The sequence below is a fragment of the Protomyctophum parallelum genome (genome assembly GCF_964188405.1).
Source record: "Protomyctophum parallelum genome assembly, chromosome: 1".
In the NCBI taxonomy this organism is placed as follows: domain Eukaryota; kingdom Metazoa; phylum Chordata; class Actinopteri; order Myctophiformes; family Myctophidae; genus Protomyctophum; species Protomyctophum parallelum.
In genome coordinates, this window is record NC_139697.1 from 80,389,824 (window position 1) to 80,408,594 (window position 18,771).

General features: G+C 43.0%; 1 protein-coding gene across 1 annotated transcript in view; it reads right to left on the bottom strand.

Annotated features, from left to right (window-relative positions):
- Positions 1-18,771, bottom strand: part of LOC310861486 (kin of IRRE-like protein 3) — a 269,242-nt gene that overhangs the window by 24,779 nt on the left and 225,692 nt on the right. Inside the window, exons 7-9 of the mRNA XM_083768947.1 lie at positions 11,331-11,479; positions 9,151-9,278; positions 6,759-6,885 (exon numbers count right to left, since the gene is read on the bottom strand). Coding sequence (XP_083625073.1) covers positions 6,759-6,885; positions 9,151-9,278; positions 11,331-11,479 — 404 coding nt within the window. The remainder of the gene's footprint in view (positions 1-6,758; positions 6,886-9,150; positions 9,279-11,330; positions 11,480-18,771) is intronic.

An 18,771-nucleotide genomic window follows, 5' to 3' on the forward strand; every position in this document is an offset into this window, starting at 1 on the left:
ACCGGTAAATGCAACCACCCCAATTGTACAAGTTTTGTATTAACATACTTTGTTGAAAAAAAACATTCACACAGCTAGAATAAAAAACTTAAGAGCAGGTGCGTAGGCAAACGAGTGCACGTCAAAAATAGAAGAATACGCCCGCACACTTCCAAACTGCACAGGATTATTCAGGATAATTCAGTTTGTTTCTAGAGCTGATTTGCTATTTATTTTTGAAAAAGCTAATAGTTTTAGTTTACTTTTTATTAGTTTTAGTGTTATTGTTAGGTTTATTGTCTCCACCAGGCCGAAGGCATGTGGGGAGAGTATGTTTTGCACTCCGTCCGTCCGTGTGTCCGTGTGTCCGTGTGTCCGTGAACAGCTAATCTCGGCCACCGTTAACCCGGTCGATGCCATATTTTGCACACACACTCCCTGGATGCCAACCATGAACCTCTGCCCCAAACTTTCCAGAACGGCCTGTTATAGCGCCACCAGGAGGCCGCTTTGTGCAAAACAAGTTTTTCGATGCCATATTTTGCACACACACTCCCTGGATGCCAACCATGAACCTCTGCCCCAAACTTTCCAGAACGGCCTGTTATAGCGCCACCAGGAGGCCGCTTTGTGCAAAACAAGTTTTTGCATAGTACACCTACAGATTTTGTCCAAACATCACGCAAATTGGTACACAGTCTCTCTAGAGCCATTCAACGAAACAGGTCTTTCAGATTTATCAGACTCCATCCTGATTGGTTAAGATTGGCTTCCAAAGTTCACAGGAGTGCTCAGTTTCAAACAAAATGCTGCAAATCATGAACACATCGCGTGATTTCCGTGAAATTGTGCACCCACATTCCCACTAGGCCGAGGACGAAATGCCACATGAACAATTTCAACTCAGCCTCAAGGTGGCGCTATAACTGGCCGAAAAGTGTTTTTACCTCTAACTGCACGGATCTGTGGATAACCTGGTGGAGACCTGTGCCCGGAAGGGCACTTTTTCTAGTTTATTATCATCCCAAAAGGTTTCTAAACAAATGGACAAAAATGAAATATAACAGCATTTTGTCTTTTTGGTCCGTCAGTGAAAAAGTGCCCCTCCATCCGCTTCAATGTTAACTGAAATTATAAAACCCATATCTCGGATTATTTTCTCAGATTGAGTTTTTGATCAAACAAGCTTTATTCATGACTCATAAATAATTAAAGCGTCGATGGTCACAGTTAGAAAAATTACATTTCGGGTGAATTATAAAAAGATTGTGGGGTAATTTCCGCCTTAAAATAAGGGCCGGACTGAAAAGACCATGGTAACAGAAGAACAGGGGGCAAAATAAATCTAGCATTACATGAGCTAACTATAACCTTGGAGAGAATGTTTGGGTCACTGAAGACCTTCTTTAGCCATAATACAGTGCAGTCTGACAGTTACTTCAGACACATTCAGCAGTCTGACAGCAGTTGCCAGTTACAGTACAAAAGATGCAAAGATTTGGGTCATGTTCAACCAATCACTAGGCAAAGTCTGTGATTACCAAGAGGTGACAGCTTGTGATGATGACCATTATGGTGACATCATTATTGAAATAATGATGTCAGACTGTTGTGTTATGCCGGAAGAAGGTCATCAGTCACCCAAACGTTGCTTCTCTCTCATTAAACTAGCTCCTGTACCGTGCAGTTTGGCAGTGTGGGCGGGCATATTCTTCTATTATCGATGTATTAACAGACAACATTAGACAAAGCACACACAGAGCTGATGGACTGTTAAAGAGCTCAGGGACGTTATAGTCACCGGTCCTGCAGGTGCCTCCTCTCATGCAACCCACTCCCACAGACTATAGTGAGCTTGGGATGAGTGGGCAATGTGTTGACGTAGTGCTGTGACACTGACTATAGGAATATGATTTGAAAATGTTTTAATGTAATAAAATAGAACAGAAAAATCACGATGATGATGATGACAAACAAACAATATCCACCTGCTCCGTTGGACACGGATGCGATGATTTCCACCGTCTTAACTCTTCCATCGCCACTAGGGGGGGGGGGGCAAAAAGGCCCTGGCTGCCAGTTCCTAAACATTTTTATTTATTTATTTTTGCCAAACGTTATACACGTTTTTAAAAGGCGTTAATGGCGCTGTTGGCGCTGTGGGAGTTGATAAAAAATAAGTTAATTAAGTCCTTGGCAGACATGTCATCTCTGTTGTCGGGTGGAAACGGTTACTTTTCAGGATTCATGTTCAAAATTAACAAAAGTTGCATATTTACAAGCTCAAAGCGCGTTGTTTCGTGCCATGTTTCGTTTCTTGTGAATCAAGTAGGGCGTTAATTTACGGAGAAACAAAAATGTAGAATATGGAGATTTCTGCACGACACACTGCATGCCTCTGACTCCCTTTGTCATACTGACCGTACTGACATGCTAAAAACCTGGCAGTACCACAGGCTCGCATAAAATGCGAGTCTGTTGCACATAACGTGCGAGTGTGTCGGACTGCTGGGTTTTTAGGGAGTTTCAGAGTATAGCTCCATTCTAATATTATTAGAATGGAGCTATATGCTGACACTCCCTCCTTGTTTTGTTCCTACGGGCCTTCAGCCATACGTGAGCTGTGTATAAATAAGGTGAAAGAACTCGTTCTAACTTTTAGCAGTGAAAGTTTTTGGTGAAAAATTGGCGCGCTATCGCGACAGTACTGCATATTGGAATGCAGAAAAGGTGTTTAGAAGCACTGTGCAGCCTCCTCAGAATTAACAGCCAGGTAGGCTATTCAGCACCTCGGTTTACAACCGCAGATGTTACAACATTCATGAAAACTATTTCATTCACCTCCCATGGCACAGCATAGGAATACCCAAAAGTCTAGCCTGGAGGGTAGCCTGAGCTAACGTGTTAGGTTTCTGGTCTAGAGGGGCGGGTTGCGGCTCAGATTTGCGCACGCTTGGATTGGATCTCATCGATCTGTCCGTCACCCCCGGCCCCTCCTCTCCCCCCTAGTGCAGCGCTACGTCACATCATTTGGAGCGACGCCCACCCGGAAGGGTTGACTCCCACTTTTAGACCAGCGGCCAATGCGTTCCTCCAGGCTTTCAATTTTTGCACCAACAAAAATGAAAGCCTGGTACCGAGGCTAGCCTGGATGGTAATAACTAAATTTGTGGCGGCAGCTCTAGTGCCCCTTGGAGTGCACGGCATAATAACCCTGCATTACTTATTGTAGTGGAGACGATCTGATTCTTTTAGCACACTCTTGAGAGGTGGTAGCCCTGCCCCCGCTGGCGTTCTCATTTACTATTTAATATTTATCGTAAGGAAAAGTTGTCGCATTCCTGCTCGGTGAATTGCTTTGTTCTTTCCATGTACTCACTCAGACACTCCTCTAATCGTCTCAGAGAGTTCAATACTGCCTCTCGCTTTACTGCAGCGTGCAGAGATGATTTTAAGGGTTTTTCTAAACCTCATGCATGGCAACCTTGATGACCCGTGAGGACCGGAGAGGGGCACTAGGAGGAGGTTACTAGGCATGTGCCCGTCAGCCACCGGCTTACTTGGGAACGATGCAAGTTGGGAACCCACAATACAGTATAGCACCCATTTTAACCGTCTGTCTGTGTCCCTTTTGTCTCCATTTATGGAGATCTCTTTATCTGTCTGTCTGCCTGCATGTGTCTGAGGAGTGCAAACTGACTGTGAAAAGTGGACTGGTTAAGTAATCAAATGGCAGGTGTGGGGTTGCCATGGCAATTAAGTGACTGAGGCAGAGGCTGGGAATTATACAGGTGAGCATTAGTCCACTGGCAGAGCCTGACCAGTGCCTTTTGTGGTGGATCTGGACAACCGTGTATCTGACCGACTCGACACCATGCACTGCACTCCCTGTGGTGGTGGTGTGAGATGCGTGTGTCAAATTTGAAGTCGCTGGGGTGAACGGTTCTCGAGGTATGTTTGTTGTACTGTTCTGCATGTTTCTACACCATACTGTCCATGCTTAACAGTAACAAACTTTTCAGTATTTCCCGTATTGCTTCCAAGATCATCAGACTTCTACACCCACACTTTCTGCATGATTATGAACAATAAGGCCATCACACGGCTAGCACTTTGGATATCAAATGACACTGATCATCCTCTGTATCGCTTCTTTAACCTCATGCATCTGGACAAAGATACAGAACCTTTTATTCTTTTATTCATTTGCTGTAGCACTTTGAGATTCTGTTGAATATAAAGTGCGTTATAAATAAAATCCATTATTATTATTATTATCCTTAATTGTCATGAGAAAAGGTCAGTTTTAGTAGGAGTTTTGTTCCCTCAGCCATCGCGGCAATAAACAAACTGCCCCGCCGATAGGATGGTTCTGTATACTGTGGGGACCTCATGTTTTTTTTGTATTGTCTTGGTGTTATGTGCCATGTGTTGTTTTTGATGTTTGAACAGACTGTGAATGACGAATATCCTTCGGGACAATAAAGATTATTATTATTATGTGGACAGACGTACGATTGTGTACACACAGAGACGTGGTTCATTTATTGTAAGATAATATGTACATAACTAGTAGATCAGCAATTTATGCATTTAAAATGGGTTAGTTTAGACCTGTAGTGTTGCAACTTGCTTGTGAATGTGCATACCTGAGGTTCATACCTGAGGTGGGACATTTCCAAGAGGAGCCATTCCTCAGTGTGAAATAAATCTAACATGTTCAACGGGTTTTGAAGTCATTTGGAGTTGGCAATTCATCAAATGTATTATGCAAATCTATCAGAATACGTACAAGATTTTACTAAGAAATTCGATATAAACGACCCATCCCGCATATGATTTGACAGTGAATTGAAGTCACCCATGTGTACCCAAAGCTTTTATGCCTTTAGAAAATCACAAAGGAGCCAAGTAATATGCTGACGATCTAGCTGACCTTGCGGAGTCTGTCCATGTGTCTTTATATGTATTGATTCTTTCAAAAAAGGCTTAAATTAACTGTGACCAGAAATCACAGGGCTCAGAAATGGAGAATGTTTCCCATACAAATTCATGTAATAATGCTTTCTTAACCTTTTATCCTGTTTTTTCCAGCGACAGAACAGTTTGCCCAGGCAAAGGCACTTTTATTATGGCTAAGGCAGCTGGCCTGTGGTTCTGTGGAATGGTACAGTATAGTGCATTTTGCTGGGGGGTGGAGGGTGGCGGATCGGACAGACCACCAGACACGTTTAAAAAGTGAGAAAGGCAGTGAGAAATAACAACAAACACAGTAAACGCTTTCCAGCCTGTCAGCTGCCTTTTTTCTGTCATCCTTATGATTGATGCAAAGCAAAGCTGTGGAACTCTTTGTTGGGGACAGAATGTAAACAGTGTACATCATAGAGTACATCAGAAGAGGGTTTGAGTGCATCAATACAGTATATCATTACTGGCCGTTCCTGAGGGTTGTATTGTAATGACCCTTCCTGACCCCAATCAGCATGCTGCATGCAGGGGTCAAAGGGCGTACTACAACAGGTCCGTACTCAAATAGACATACGGACAGACACACATCACTACTCAAACAGACATATGGACAGACACACATCACTACTCAAACAGACATATGGACAGACACACATCACTACTCAAATAGACATACGGACAGACACACATCACTACTCAAACAGACATATGGACAGACACACATCACTACTCAAACAGACATATGGACAGACACACATCACTACTCAAACAGACATACAGACAGACACACATCACTACTCAAACAGACATATGGACAGACACACATCACTACTCAAACAGACATACGGACAGACACACATCACTACTCAAACAGACTTACGGACAGACACATCACTACTCAAACATACATACGGACAGACACACATCACTACTCAAACAGACTTATGGACAGACACACATCGGTACTCAAACAGACATAGGGACAGACACACATCACTACTCAAACATACATACTGACAGACACACATCACTACTCAAACAGACTTACGGACAGACACACATCACTACTCAAACAGACTTACGGACAGACACACATCGGTACTCAAACAGACTTACGGATAGACACACATCACTACTCAAACAGACATACGGACAGACACACATCACTACTCAAACAGACATACGGACAGACACACATCACTACTCAAACATACATACGGACAGACACACATCACTACTCAAACAGACATAGGGACAGACACACATCACTACTCAAACATACATACTGACAGACACACATCACTACTCAAACAGACTTACGGACAGACACACATCGGTACTCAAACAGACTTACGGATAGACACACATCACTACTCAAACAGACATACTGACAGACACACATCACTACTCAAACAGACATACGGACAGACACACATCGGTACTCAGGCCCTATGGACAGTTAAGTTAAGCATTGGAGACGGTGTGCCACCACTCAAAAACAAGGAAACATATAAATAGTGAATCACATTTATAAGTGAATTTGGAATAATGGGGAATTTACTAAATTCACCCGCAAATTTGTAATAGAGACTTAAATGCTTCTTACTCATGCAGCTTTACTGCTTAATTCTGAAAATAGCACAGCTACAAGCAACCCTGCAACGCGGCACACCCACGGCTTGCAGATCGAGATCGGCATATTTCCAGCACGCATCGCAGCCTTCATTACAACATGGATATAAATCAGGCTTCATCCTGATAACGTGCACACATTCGTCAGTGGATCTAACGGCGTATATATATATACTTACCATTCACCGTGAGAGACACCTCCTTCTCCGCAGCGCCCACTCTTGGGACCACGGCCCGGCACACGTACTTCCCAGCATCCTCCGGCTTCACCGCTCTCAATGTCAGCGTGTTCTTGTTGCTAAGCGCCTGTGTGGTTGAAAGGTCATATAAAGAATGGCTCAGGTTCCGTGTGTGAGAGAGCGGTCTTTATCGCACCTGGATGCAATAAGCACTATGATGAGAAGGACAGGACATGATGGTCATTTGCAGTAATGAATCCCTTCATAGGAAATTAAAGGTCCAATGCAGAACGTATTTGAATGGATAAAACATTTTAAACAATCTGTATGGTAGTGGAGTGAAGTATAGAGGGTATGCACATGCATAAAGTGAGTGGCAAAGTGAGTTTAACGTCGTTTCATGCGATCAGATATAGGACTTTTCTGTTTGGATGTATGGCTGTCAAGGCCAGAAAGTAGGTTTTTTGCCACTCAGTATGCGTTCCCGCATAACTTCCGCCTTCCGGGTATGATGATGATTAGGGCTGACCCAAAAAAATCGATTAATCGATGTTCAATCGATACGCACGGGAATCGATTTTTAAATTTTGAATCGAATAGTCATTAAAAAAAAAGCGGACGCTTTTGGTCCGCGAGACGGCCCCATTTGGTCCGCGAGCCATGCTCGCGCCTCGCAGCACCGCAACGCCTCCTCCCCTCTCCCCCTCACTACTCGTGGTAACAACAAGGAAGTCAACACACACACACAGCAGCCTGCACTCATGCCGCCACAAAATAAATCTAAAGTGTGGTTGCATTTTAGAATATGCAAGGAGAACAAAGAACAAGTGGTGTACAGTGTCAACTATGTGACAAGAAATTGGCGTATCACATACGGGATGGCCCAAGTTGGGCGAAAAACAGCCCCTGACCTCCTGGGCTCCAGGCGCGCTAATTTGAGCCGCGGTCATCCACACTTTTCTACCCCAAGAAAGAGCCTCGTCGGAAGGGTCTGAGAGTGGCGTAGACCGCGGCGCAAATTAGCGCGCCTGGAGCTCCAGGACTGGTGCTTTTTTTGGTGTATTCACATCTGAGTTTCAATCGGAAGAGAAGCTTTGATTATAGGCTATATATATTTTATTATGAGAGGTAATGCCTGCGTCAGACAGTTCACTTGTTACGTTCGGGTGTTTTATTAAGCCTAATTATTTGTGCGTCACTGCTTTCATGAAGGCTGCAACACTTGTTGCTTCAATGCTTATCGTTTTAAGTATTAAGCTATTGTTTAAGGTGCGCACCTCGCATCACACCCCCCCCCCCCCCCCCCCCCGTTGGGTTTCGAAGATCGAAACCAATTTATATCGAAGCGTCGATCATCAAAAACGTAATCGAAGGTCAGCCCTAATGATGATGTCCCACGCATACCCTCAATTGAAACCGAAATACTGAAGTAAGCTAAAGGCATCTCAGAATGTCACTTTTTGTAACTTTTTCGCTGCTATCTACGATTCTACGTTTATAAAGGTAGCCAGGCTATCGGTACCTACTGGTGCTAACTACGCGTATATGTTCATAGACAACCGTATACTGAAAGCAGTGACCGTCAGTTTACCTTTTAGCATTGCTACGGTTAGTATGGAGAGCCTCCGTCCTCACCAGCTATGGGGTCTTTAAATCCAGCTCCATTGAGCCTCCATTATAACAGGATTTTCAAAGTGCTGCATCTCAAAAGTTTCGAGCCCTGTCCTTGGTGAGCCGCCGCGCACCCGACGATTGTAAATAATTTGTTTGTACCGCATCGCTGAGCACATGTAACTGGTTGTAATGATAGCTAAGGTGTCCTAGCTAATGCGACTGATACTGTGCTCATAACAAAAGCCCCCACCTTCCTGAATAACCCGGAAAGGAAACAAGGATCGTAGAGTTAGAGTAGACGGGTGGCGTTCCTTAGGTGTGCTTATGCTGCCACCTGGCGGCACAGAAAAAGTTAACCACTTAAACCCTATACTTGGTGTCCCTCAGGGCTCCAAGACCTTTCTGTTTTTTTACATTTCTTTGCTGAAAATACACAATCTATGGGGCGCCCGCTGGCCAAGCGGTCCAGGCGCATGCCACATAATAGGCTTTGGCCTGACAGCGTGTTCGAGTCCCATTCATGACAACCTTTGCTGCATGTCTCTCTCCTTCTCTCTCTCCCTCTTTCCTGTCCATCTTCACTTGATACTATCAATAAAGGCAAAAAAGACACAAAAACAATCTTAAAAAATACAATAAAATACACACAATCTGCAAGCTCACAACCTGCCACAATGTGATGCGTTGTGAGCTTGTAGATCCAGAATACGGATGCGGGGGTTGACGTAGCTAAATACAGCACATCTCATAAAGAAGCATGTGTCAATGATATACGTACCACTCCTGAACCGCGCTTCATCCACACGATGGTCAGGGAGGGGTTTCCTGTCCAGGCACAGTTGAACACAGCATCAGAACCCTGGTCCACCTGCAGGGAGTGAGGCTCTGCTGCCATCCTGGGCCCAACTGGGCAAACACACAAACCAACAGATAGTGAGGCTCTGCTGCCATCCTGGGCCCAACTGGTTCAACACACAAACCAACAGATAGTGAGTTTCTGCTGCCATGCTGCACGGGCCCAACTGGTTCAACACACACACCAAACACATCAAGAAACGTATTGTCCTGTGATATGGCCCATGTCATTCCATTACCTCCAAGTGTAGAGCAAATTAAAGGTTCCCAAACTTTTCAGGTAACTCACAACCCCCCAAAATAATCATAATTATTTGAACTGGGGACCCCCCACCTTGATAAGCACATGGCATCACATTTAGTTTTGACTCGGTTCCACCGATAAATATTGTGAAAATGGCCAAACTACAAGCTCACAATGGCCCCCCAGTTTGGGAACTGGGGGTACTGAACTTGCCAGAGCAAGTTTAGTCAAGTTATATAATAAAGAACATAAGGACACAGACGTCATTTTCGCACTGAGGTGTTGAACTCCCACCGGAAGTTCGGTGAAAGATGAGAGCCGGCTGGACAGCTTATGAACAAACACTATTTCTGAACGATTGAGACAATTTATAAAATACTGGGCTGAGGAAAATTAAAGAAGACATATTACACATGTTTTCTGCTGTGTTGCTTTTCGATGTGTACACTGTATAACTTTATAGAGCCATCTAAAGAGTACAAAGTATGTTTCTGAGCGTTCCAAGTATCGCAAGACTGTCCACTGTTTCCTGTCTGGCAACCAAATCTTGTGATACCTCCGAGAAAGCTGCCGCTTATTAGATCCTCAATAAAATGATGTACTGTGCAGATGGAAAAGCAAGTGATTAGGGTGAGTCCCTATTGGTAGGGAGATGTACTGTATAGCCTACTGTGCTTTCTCAGAGTACCTAAAAGCAGATCCAATTCATCGCCATGAAACCACACTAAATATATTGCTGAGTTTATATTTGTTATTTTTGAGTTGTCTTGACTGAAATGTATTTCACGAATGCTGACACTAGAGAGATTGAATGGTTTATATCGAGTTGGGACAACAGATGTTCAGGAGGCGGAGAACCACACCTTTACTCCGCCCAACACACCAATCATCTATCAGTCTCTCCCTCCCTTGGTTCCTCCTCTCTCTCTCCCTCTCTACCTCCCCCTCCCTCTCTACCCCCCCCCCCCCCCCTCTATCTCTCTCTCTCTCGACCCCCCCCCCCCTCCTCTATCTCTCACTCTTTCTCTGTCTCTACCTCATCTCTCCATTCCTCTTCTCAGGTTCCTGCCGGGTGGTCTCTCCGTCCACGAATGCGGTTACATGCTGACGATGCAAACCTCCACGCCAAAGACTGGGTCAGCAACCCTCCCCTCATCCATCCTTTATTTATGTTCTAATAAAAAAACATTCTCAATGGTGTGGTTCTTGATGTGCAAATATGTAGATACCTTGTCGTCTCCTTTTTATTTCTTCATTTCTTTCCTTCCCTTGCCTGCACTCCCTGCCCCCAACTTTCTATGTGGAGTTTGCATGTTCTCCCTATATAATATCCCCTACCTATAGGGTAGGTACCCTCACAAAAAACATGCTAATAATTGTGTTTATACATGGGATGGCCAGAATGAAATTTAAAAGATGAAAATGTAAACGTTAGTTAAAGGACAACTTTTCAACCAAGGTTCATGTTTGAGGTTGTTGAGAAGGTAAAAGATGAGTGTTCATTTATTTTCCATTTGCTGCTTTCTTTCGTTTTAGCAATTTTAGCAATTTCTGACAGGAAAGTTGCCCTCCTCTGACCGTTAAAGGAACCGATGTCAGAGACTGAGTACTCTATGATGTCAACACCAGAGCACTCTGAAGCATATCTCTGATCTACAAGCTCACAAGCTTGTAGATCAGATTTTTTCGCCGAAGCCTCATTTGCAGCTGCACCTTTCTATGTCTATGGCTACAGACATGTCACACACAAGTCGGTGCATAGGAAGGGCTAGCACCCCTCAAAAAAGGGAATTGTTAAGAATGAGAGCAACCAGGCTGGTACCTGCATGGGGTTGTCTGTCTGAATGAGTCAAACTCACAGTAAACGTCCACGTTCCTGCTGATGTTGGTGTTTCCCAGTGCGTTGTTGACTTCACAGGACACGGGCTCCGTGAAGAAGGAATGGTCCACCACAGCCTCGTACGTGTCCCCCGACACCTCTGGGATCACACTGCCCCCCTTGGCCCACCTGAAATGGGTCACATGATCACACACACACACACACACACACACACACACACACACACACACACACACACACACACACACACACACACACACACACACACACACACACCTGGGTTAAACAAATTCACCAGCAGCCCCCCCTCACCCCCCCCCCTTTTTTTTGCACAGGGACACGTGCGTTATACAGCCAAGTGCCAACACAAGTCAAGGATGTGCTGCATTATTCACAGTTCTTCAGTTTCTCTTGACATTAAATGGAAATAGAATAACAACAAATATGTTTCAGTCTAGCGTAGTCTTCTAGGGTCTACTCTAGGTATTTTAATTGACAGGATTTGCATTTAGTGATAAAGAATCAATGTAATTAACACATTTGGAAGAGCTTGTGAGAGTCGAGGCAGCTCTTCCTAGCTCGTACAGTGCAGTAAACAGTATACTGTATATACATATATTCTGCATAATATTGAGCTGAGTGAAAATCACCGTCTGTTTATTACGTCTGGAGAGGTGCCCTCCTGCACAGGCTTCACACGCACCTCCTGCAGGAGACTTGGTTCAGTGCTGATTTTGACAGCAAAGTTTGATTTAGTTTCAAAGTCCTTTGAATAAAATTCCAGTTAGTTTGAGTCATCTGAAATCTTTTAGTGTTAGTCTAATTTTAGTCCACTATATTGTAATATAGTGGAATATTTTGAGACCGGGGTCAAGACATTTTTAGAATCGGCCTCAGGTTAAAGTGGACATTAAAGTAGTTAAATGCGGGTTAACGAAGTATAGACTAAACTAGAGTAAAGACATGCATGCATGTTTTAGTTGAGCAGTAACAATAAAGAAACATGTTGGTGCAAGGTGTTCCTGCTGAACTGAATCACATGTAAATGTGTCTCCTTGCCATGGCAGCTTGTTATGAATTCCTCAACGGCTTTGTCAACCACGCTTCTGTCAACCACCTCCACCTTAAATTATTTAAGGAAACGTGTTCAACAGGGGCATGAATAGGCAGTGCCTGCATGTATGCCTGTATGGCAGTACTGGAAAAAGCAAGAGGCTTTTGCTCAAGTGTAAGGGACAAGATCATCTGCGTGTTCCAATGCACACACATGACATGATGCTACCATTCAGAAGAAGAAAGCTTGATCAAGTGGGATGAAATCTGGGTCACGATTGAAGGAGAAAGACGTCTCCTACATCTAAGCTACTTGACAAGGCCATCAGCATGCACGGAAATGTTGCATGTTTGGCTATTAGCATTGCTTTCACTGTCATCATATCGCACACATCCAGCATGAAGCAGGGATCATGTGAGGCAGTCATCTGAAGGCTCCCTGGCGTATCTCTTCAAACCCTGATCAGAAACTTCTCAGGGGAGGACTCTCATAGTCGGAAACCACCCACGTATGGTGTGCCGCTCTCCATCACACTACACCGTCTCGTCTGACACGGCGCATACGGCGGAGTCGCCCTGACACGTTCTTGTTTCAGAAACGGAGGTGACCATGTTGTCAGACTATAGTGTTTGTCATCCACCGTCTTCAAAGGGCACCGCATGGACGTTTGAACTTGTTTGATTGGAGACGTGTCGGGACTCGGGAGTCCCCGCCGCTCTGACACAACATCTCTTGGTACCTTCAAGACAGGTCCGATTACCTTGAAGCCTTTGTCGTGCATCTTACGGGGGGAGGGGGGAGGAGGGGGCATTGAGACCAGTTTTATTTCTCTGCAATATTCCTATGCAATGATTCTCAAAGTTGGGTCCGGGCACTTGACATGATGGTCTTTGAGAACCACTGTGCTTAAAACAATAGCAAAATAGGCAACGAATCAGACAAAACAATGAGGACTTGAATAACACAGAGATTACATCTCAATAGTTTTTTTAAATAAATAAATTAAAAAAGGTTGTTTATTTTGGCTGCCCAATACATCATGCAGTAGTGTGTGAGCAACATGGACCTAGCTCGTTCATGATGAAAGCCAAGCCCATATCAACTCCAAAATCAATTGCTTCATGGCCAGATGTCTCTCTAGTTATCCTATCTGTTTCTGGTTCCTGCTGCGGAATTTGAGACTGACTATTCTCAGCAAGACTGACATATTATATCGCTGTCAGTAATGTTCACAGATGTCCAGTTATCGTAACTTGACATCGATTCTTCTCCTCCACCCATGTCAACATAATATCCTCGCTGTCACACGGAAACCTTGTACACTTGGAATCTTTTTTCTTAAATGAATGTGTCACATAAAACTGGCAAAATATTTAACCAATTAAAGTTTTCCAAAGAGCTTGTGACTAAATTATAATTACAGTATTTGGAAGACAATGGAAGACATTTTTTTCTCTCACGTAGCCCGACCGTGACAAAATTATATGCTAGCCTTCTGTGGTGAGACGAAAACAGAACGTGACACACGAGTCGACGCGTGCATTTCTCTTAAAAGAACCGCGGCCTGATTCTGATCTAACTGTAATGAACTTTACATCGGATTCCTCATATGCTCCTTGATGCTGACAGCCTGCTCAAGGTATCCATTTCTGCTATTTCTGGAGCAGCCACTTCCACAACGCCATGAACAATGAGCTCATTGGGAAAAGTCATTTAAGATTATTTTGGTTAGCTGAGCTCCAAGTAATGACAGTCTGTCATCGTACTTTTATAATTGAATGAACTCAAATCTGTCATTAGAGGAAGAGCCATGCGGGTCTCTGACCGTTGAAATAATACAAAGATTCTTGTAACAGAATAAAAAATGTCATTCAGACATAAACTCAGTCAGACGAACTCAGTCAGACTGACTCAGACATAAACTCAGTCAGACTGACTCAGACATAAACTCAGGTTTGGCCTTTTTTGTTTTAGCCTGCTGGTGGATGCTAGCCTGCATGGTTGTTTTGTTTTGTCATGTTTTCAAGAGGGAGTCTTTAGGGCCCAAAACAACCTTGGATCTTCTTTTTCTTCCCCGGAAGATTATTTCGGTTGCCAATGAGTGCAGTACTTCATGCCGCCTGTCTGTCTGTGGTGGCGCTATTGAGATATAGGGGTGTACAGTCAGTGTTACAGTACTAGGCCAATTCGTTATGCACAAAAATCTAATAACATGTTTTGCCTTTTATGGGTATTTGTTTTCTTCTTCAGATTATCGTGATAACATTTCTTGCAATACATTCAGTATCACAGATATCGTGTATCGTGATATTATCGTTATTGAGGGCCACATATCGCCACAGTTATCGTGTCGTGAGCTACCCGTAGTAGCCCCTCCCCTAGTTTAAAATGTTAAAAAAAAAAAAAAAAAAAAGGAACGGTTTTGGACAGACAAAGGTCTCCACCCGACAGCAGCGATTCTATATTTAAAGGGGGAAGTTCACCCAAAACATACGTACATACATTCTTACCTACATTGCTACAGTTTCATACTGTGATTTGCTAAGGTTTGACAGCACAGGAACACGTCTCCATTGAAGGCCACTGAACTAATTCTAATGAGCTGAGCTGTGTATCATGATTCCTTGTGCTCGGTGATGACAGCCTGATAGGTACAGTATCTGATATGCCTATTTCTGGAGCAGGCACCACACCACAACGATCGGCAAGAATTACAGTATATACTAATGACACAGTTAAGATTCTTGTTCATGTATTGTCGCCGACAGGTGGGAAACCTTGTAGGTCCACTATTCCAAAAATGAGGGGGGAAATAACCTGTGTTCAAATGGATCCAATATATTTTCTACTTAGTCACTAGCACTTGTTAACACTTTTCATTGGTTTGACATAAAAGCCACGGACAAGCTTAACCACTTTCACATCATTTTTCTGTTTCCCAAAATAGGCAAAATAGTATTTCAGCAATTTTTGCTACTTTTGTGTGACGCTGTAATATGCCGAAGTTTGCACAAAGTAATCTGTAATACAGCGACTATATATAGGACATTATTAAGATGGGTGTATATATGCTGCTTGCTAGGTGTCAAGTATGTTACATAGCTGTTGCTGATGTATCTGTTAATGCCGTTAATTATCACCATGTAAATGTTGTCCATAGATTAGTACAATAGAGTGCCAAAGTACAATGGTTCATTGGGTCACCTCCTATAAATATCTAGGAGTGCACATGGATTGTGATATATAAGTTGGCACTCCCATGTGACAAGTATGTGTGCAAAAGTACACCAACGCCTTCATTTTCTCCGTAGGCTCAGACTCTTTGGTGTAAGTAGAAACATAATGCTGATCTTCTATAGAGCTAGTATAGTCAATTCTAAGGTATGGTATCACCAGTTGGTTTGGAAACCTAACTAAAATACAAATCTGTTTTTCATATAATTCAAAATGGCGGGTGATTTAAAGATCAGAGGTCAAAAGTCAGATTATGCAAGTTGTTCGGCATTAGGAGACGCATATGTGTATCGAAGTTAAATTGCCGACGGTCAAATGTTTCATGAGCTATGCGCGTTCAAAGTTTGCATTTTCAATTGAGTGCTATAGCGCCACCCTTTGGCCACCCTGAGGCATGGCCCTCTACCATGTTGCGCGCGCCCCCAGAGTGGATCCCCAAAGTGGCCCTCAGATGGACACCCCCAGGGAAAAGGAAACGAGGCCGACCTAAGATCACCTGGCGCAGAACAGTAGAGGCTGAACTGCTGGAGATGGGTCTCTCATGGGGCACGGCGCAACTGGTTGCCAAAGACCGTGATAGGTGGAGGAACATTATCGATGCCTTAAGCCCCATTGGGGGCGAAGAGCAAAAGTAAGTAAAGTAATTCATATTGGGGGCCATTTCTCTCTCAACATATCAAGCTTTCTGTTTCTATCTTGGAGTTGGTCAGTTCCTGTTATAGCTTTTCTCAGGCTGAACACAGAGAGACAAAACTTAAATAGCTCAATCCCATTGTACTTAGATATTAGATAGAAAAGAAAAAAAAAACAGATTTAGCTGCTACTACTGCCGCAAATGTCCCATGCAAAGTGCTAGTCAGTAGTCACTAGCCACTTATGGGTCTCTGCCCTGCTCTGCTCTAACTGTAAGACTGTAATATTTTGATTTTGTGCTGTCATGCTCGTTTGAGCACTGGTAGACAGGCAGCAGGCTACATGTGTTTGGGAATGTTGTTGAAGGTTATGTTATTTGGTTAGCTGACACCCAAGCCATACAGCGTTTATTTCCGATATCTGATCTGGGATCGGTCTGACAGACAAAACAAGAGTCCCTGGCAGCGACTGAATTCAGCCCCTATCACGGTGAGCAATGCTAGGCAACTTCCCTCAGACTGGACACATAGAGAAACAAACTGTTATAGCTCAATCTCATTGTATTTAAGATATTCAATAGAATAACTTTTTAACAAAACAAAAACTTAACACTAATGACTTTGTTGAGCCAAAGAAAGGTGACCTTCATAGCGTTTTTTTTTTGAATGTCCTTGTCCCGGTGTTATTGTCGTATTAATGCTGTAGTTGCAACCATAACTTTACAGTACAAGTAAGAACATTTTGATACATCGATGTGAGGATTTTAATCTGCAGTAGGTGTTCTTAGTAATGCATCTTTTTATTCCATTACATTTCCTCTGTGATTTGTTACGGTTCCCTAAGTTCAGGATAAGTAGCACGGCGGAGCGAAGCAGCAACATGTCTCGCTGTAATGGCAGAAGTTATTGCAATGAACACCATTACATAAATACCAAAAGACACTAATCATACTTTGCAGCCTCATCTCGGCAACAGAGTATGCGCTGTTTGCTTTTAAACTGGCTTCCATTAATCCATGAAGTTCAGAATGATTTATTAATCATTCATTTTTGTATTGTTGCTCTTTGCAGTTTTATTTGTTCCATTTAAGTTACAAGCTATACAATGCATTCTTATTCTTTAAAGACAATGTGAGACTGAACTAGAAATTTCAAAGAATGTAATTGGTATCTTATTCATTCAGAAAGGATCACAAATGTACAAATGGACAGACATCTGGAGTATTTTCACAGTCAACCACAATATATTTTAGTCAACCACAATATATTTTATCTTTCTTTCTTTTTTTTGTAATCAAATATGGACAGAGATTGATTACTATATCCACAGTCTGTAACTGTGACACAGGACCTGCAGATTCCACAGACTGTTTCTGAGTGGGCATCAAATCAGTGAAACCACATTAATCTAAATGTCACTGTAAGGCACGAATCACTCTGTAGGTTGCAAAAAAGGAAGAACTCAAAACTGTAGGTAGGTGGGTCATAAGTTATAACTGCCTATCCCTTTGTTATCTTTTTGGTAAGAACTATTTCATTGGCCAAAAATACAGTATAAGCAACTCAGATATAGCTCTAATGAACACACCTAACACTAGTCATTCATCAAAAGGTATTTTCTTATTCCCGAGTGCAATGGCACACTGAGTAATGTACTGCATGGAGAGCAATGAGAACACAGAGAGCTCTACCAGCACAGGTCCAGTGGTGGAGAGTAACTAAGTACATTTACTCAGGTACTATACTTAAGTACAGTTTTGAAGTATATATTTTCAACTTTACTGGAGTATTTCCAGTTTTCAGTTAATTCTACTCTACTAACCTGACTCCACCAGATTGCGGCAGTATTGAGTTCACAAGTTAATTACCTCCTCCTACCTGCATCTGGTCTCTCTCAAGCAGAAACGATGAACCCAAAGCAGCGGGACAAAAATCTGATATCTCCATAATAATTTCGAGTTGTAGTCCTGTTAGGTTGTGTAAACTTGTGTTTACATGTGCGCTGTGGCATATAGCTTCAATACGTCATCAGTCTCACAATGATCCCGCCTCTAGCGGCCAAATAGGCCTATCGCTCCGATCAGCACTGGTTCGGAGTACATCGTCTCAGCCCGAGAGAAACCAGATGGAAGCAGGAGGAGGAACCCACTACTGCCACCATATTGCACTTTTACTCCACTACAATTATTTGACAGTTTCTTTGTAGATTTGGATTATTACAAAACATACATCAACCACTTCAGCCTGCAGTATACATTTCTGCCTTTTTTGAAAATAGCCGATCTACAATCTAAAACTTGAAATGGGACATTCTGCATAATGAGTACTTTTATGTTTGGTACTTTAAGTACATTTGGATGTCCTTACTTTTGTACTTGTAAGCAGAGTATTTCATATTGCAGTATTGATAAAAAAACGTAATACTGAGTACTTTTTCCACCACTGTGTAAAAGTGGCTTTGAACAGAAGCTGTCTAATGGTAATGGAACACTAGCTGTCTCTCTTTTTCCCGGTGGAGTGGAGTAGTACTGTAGCACAGA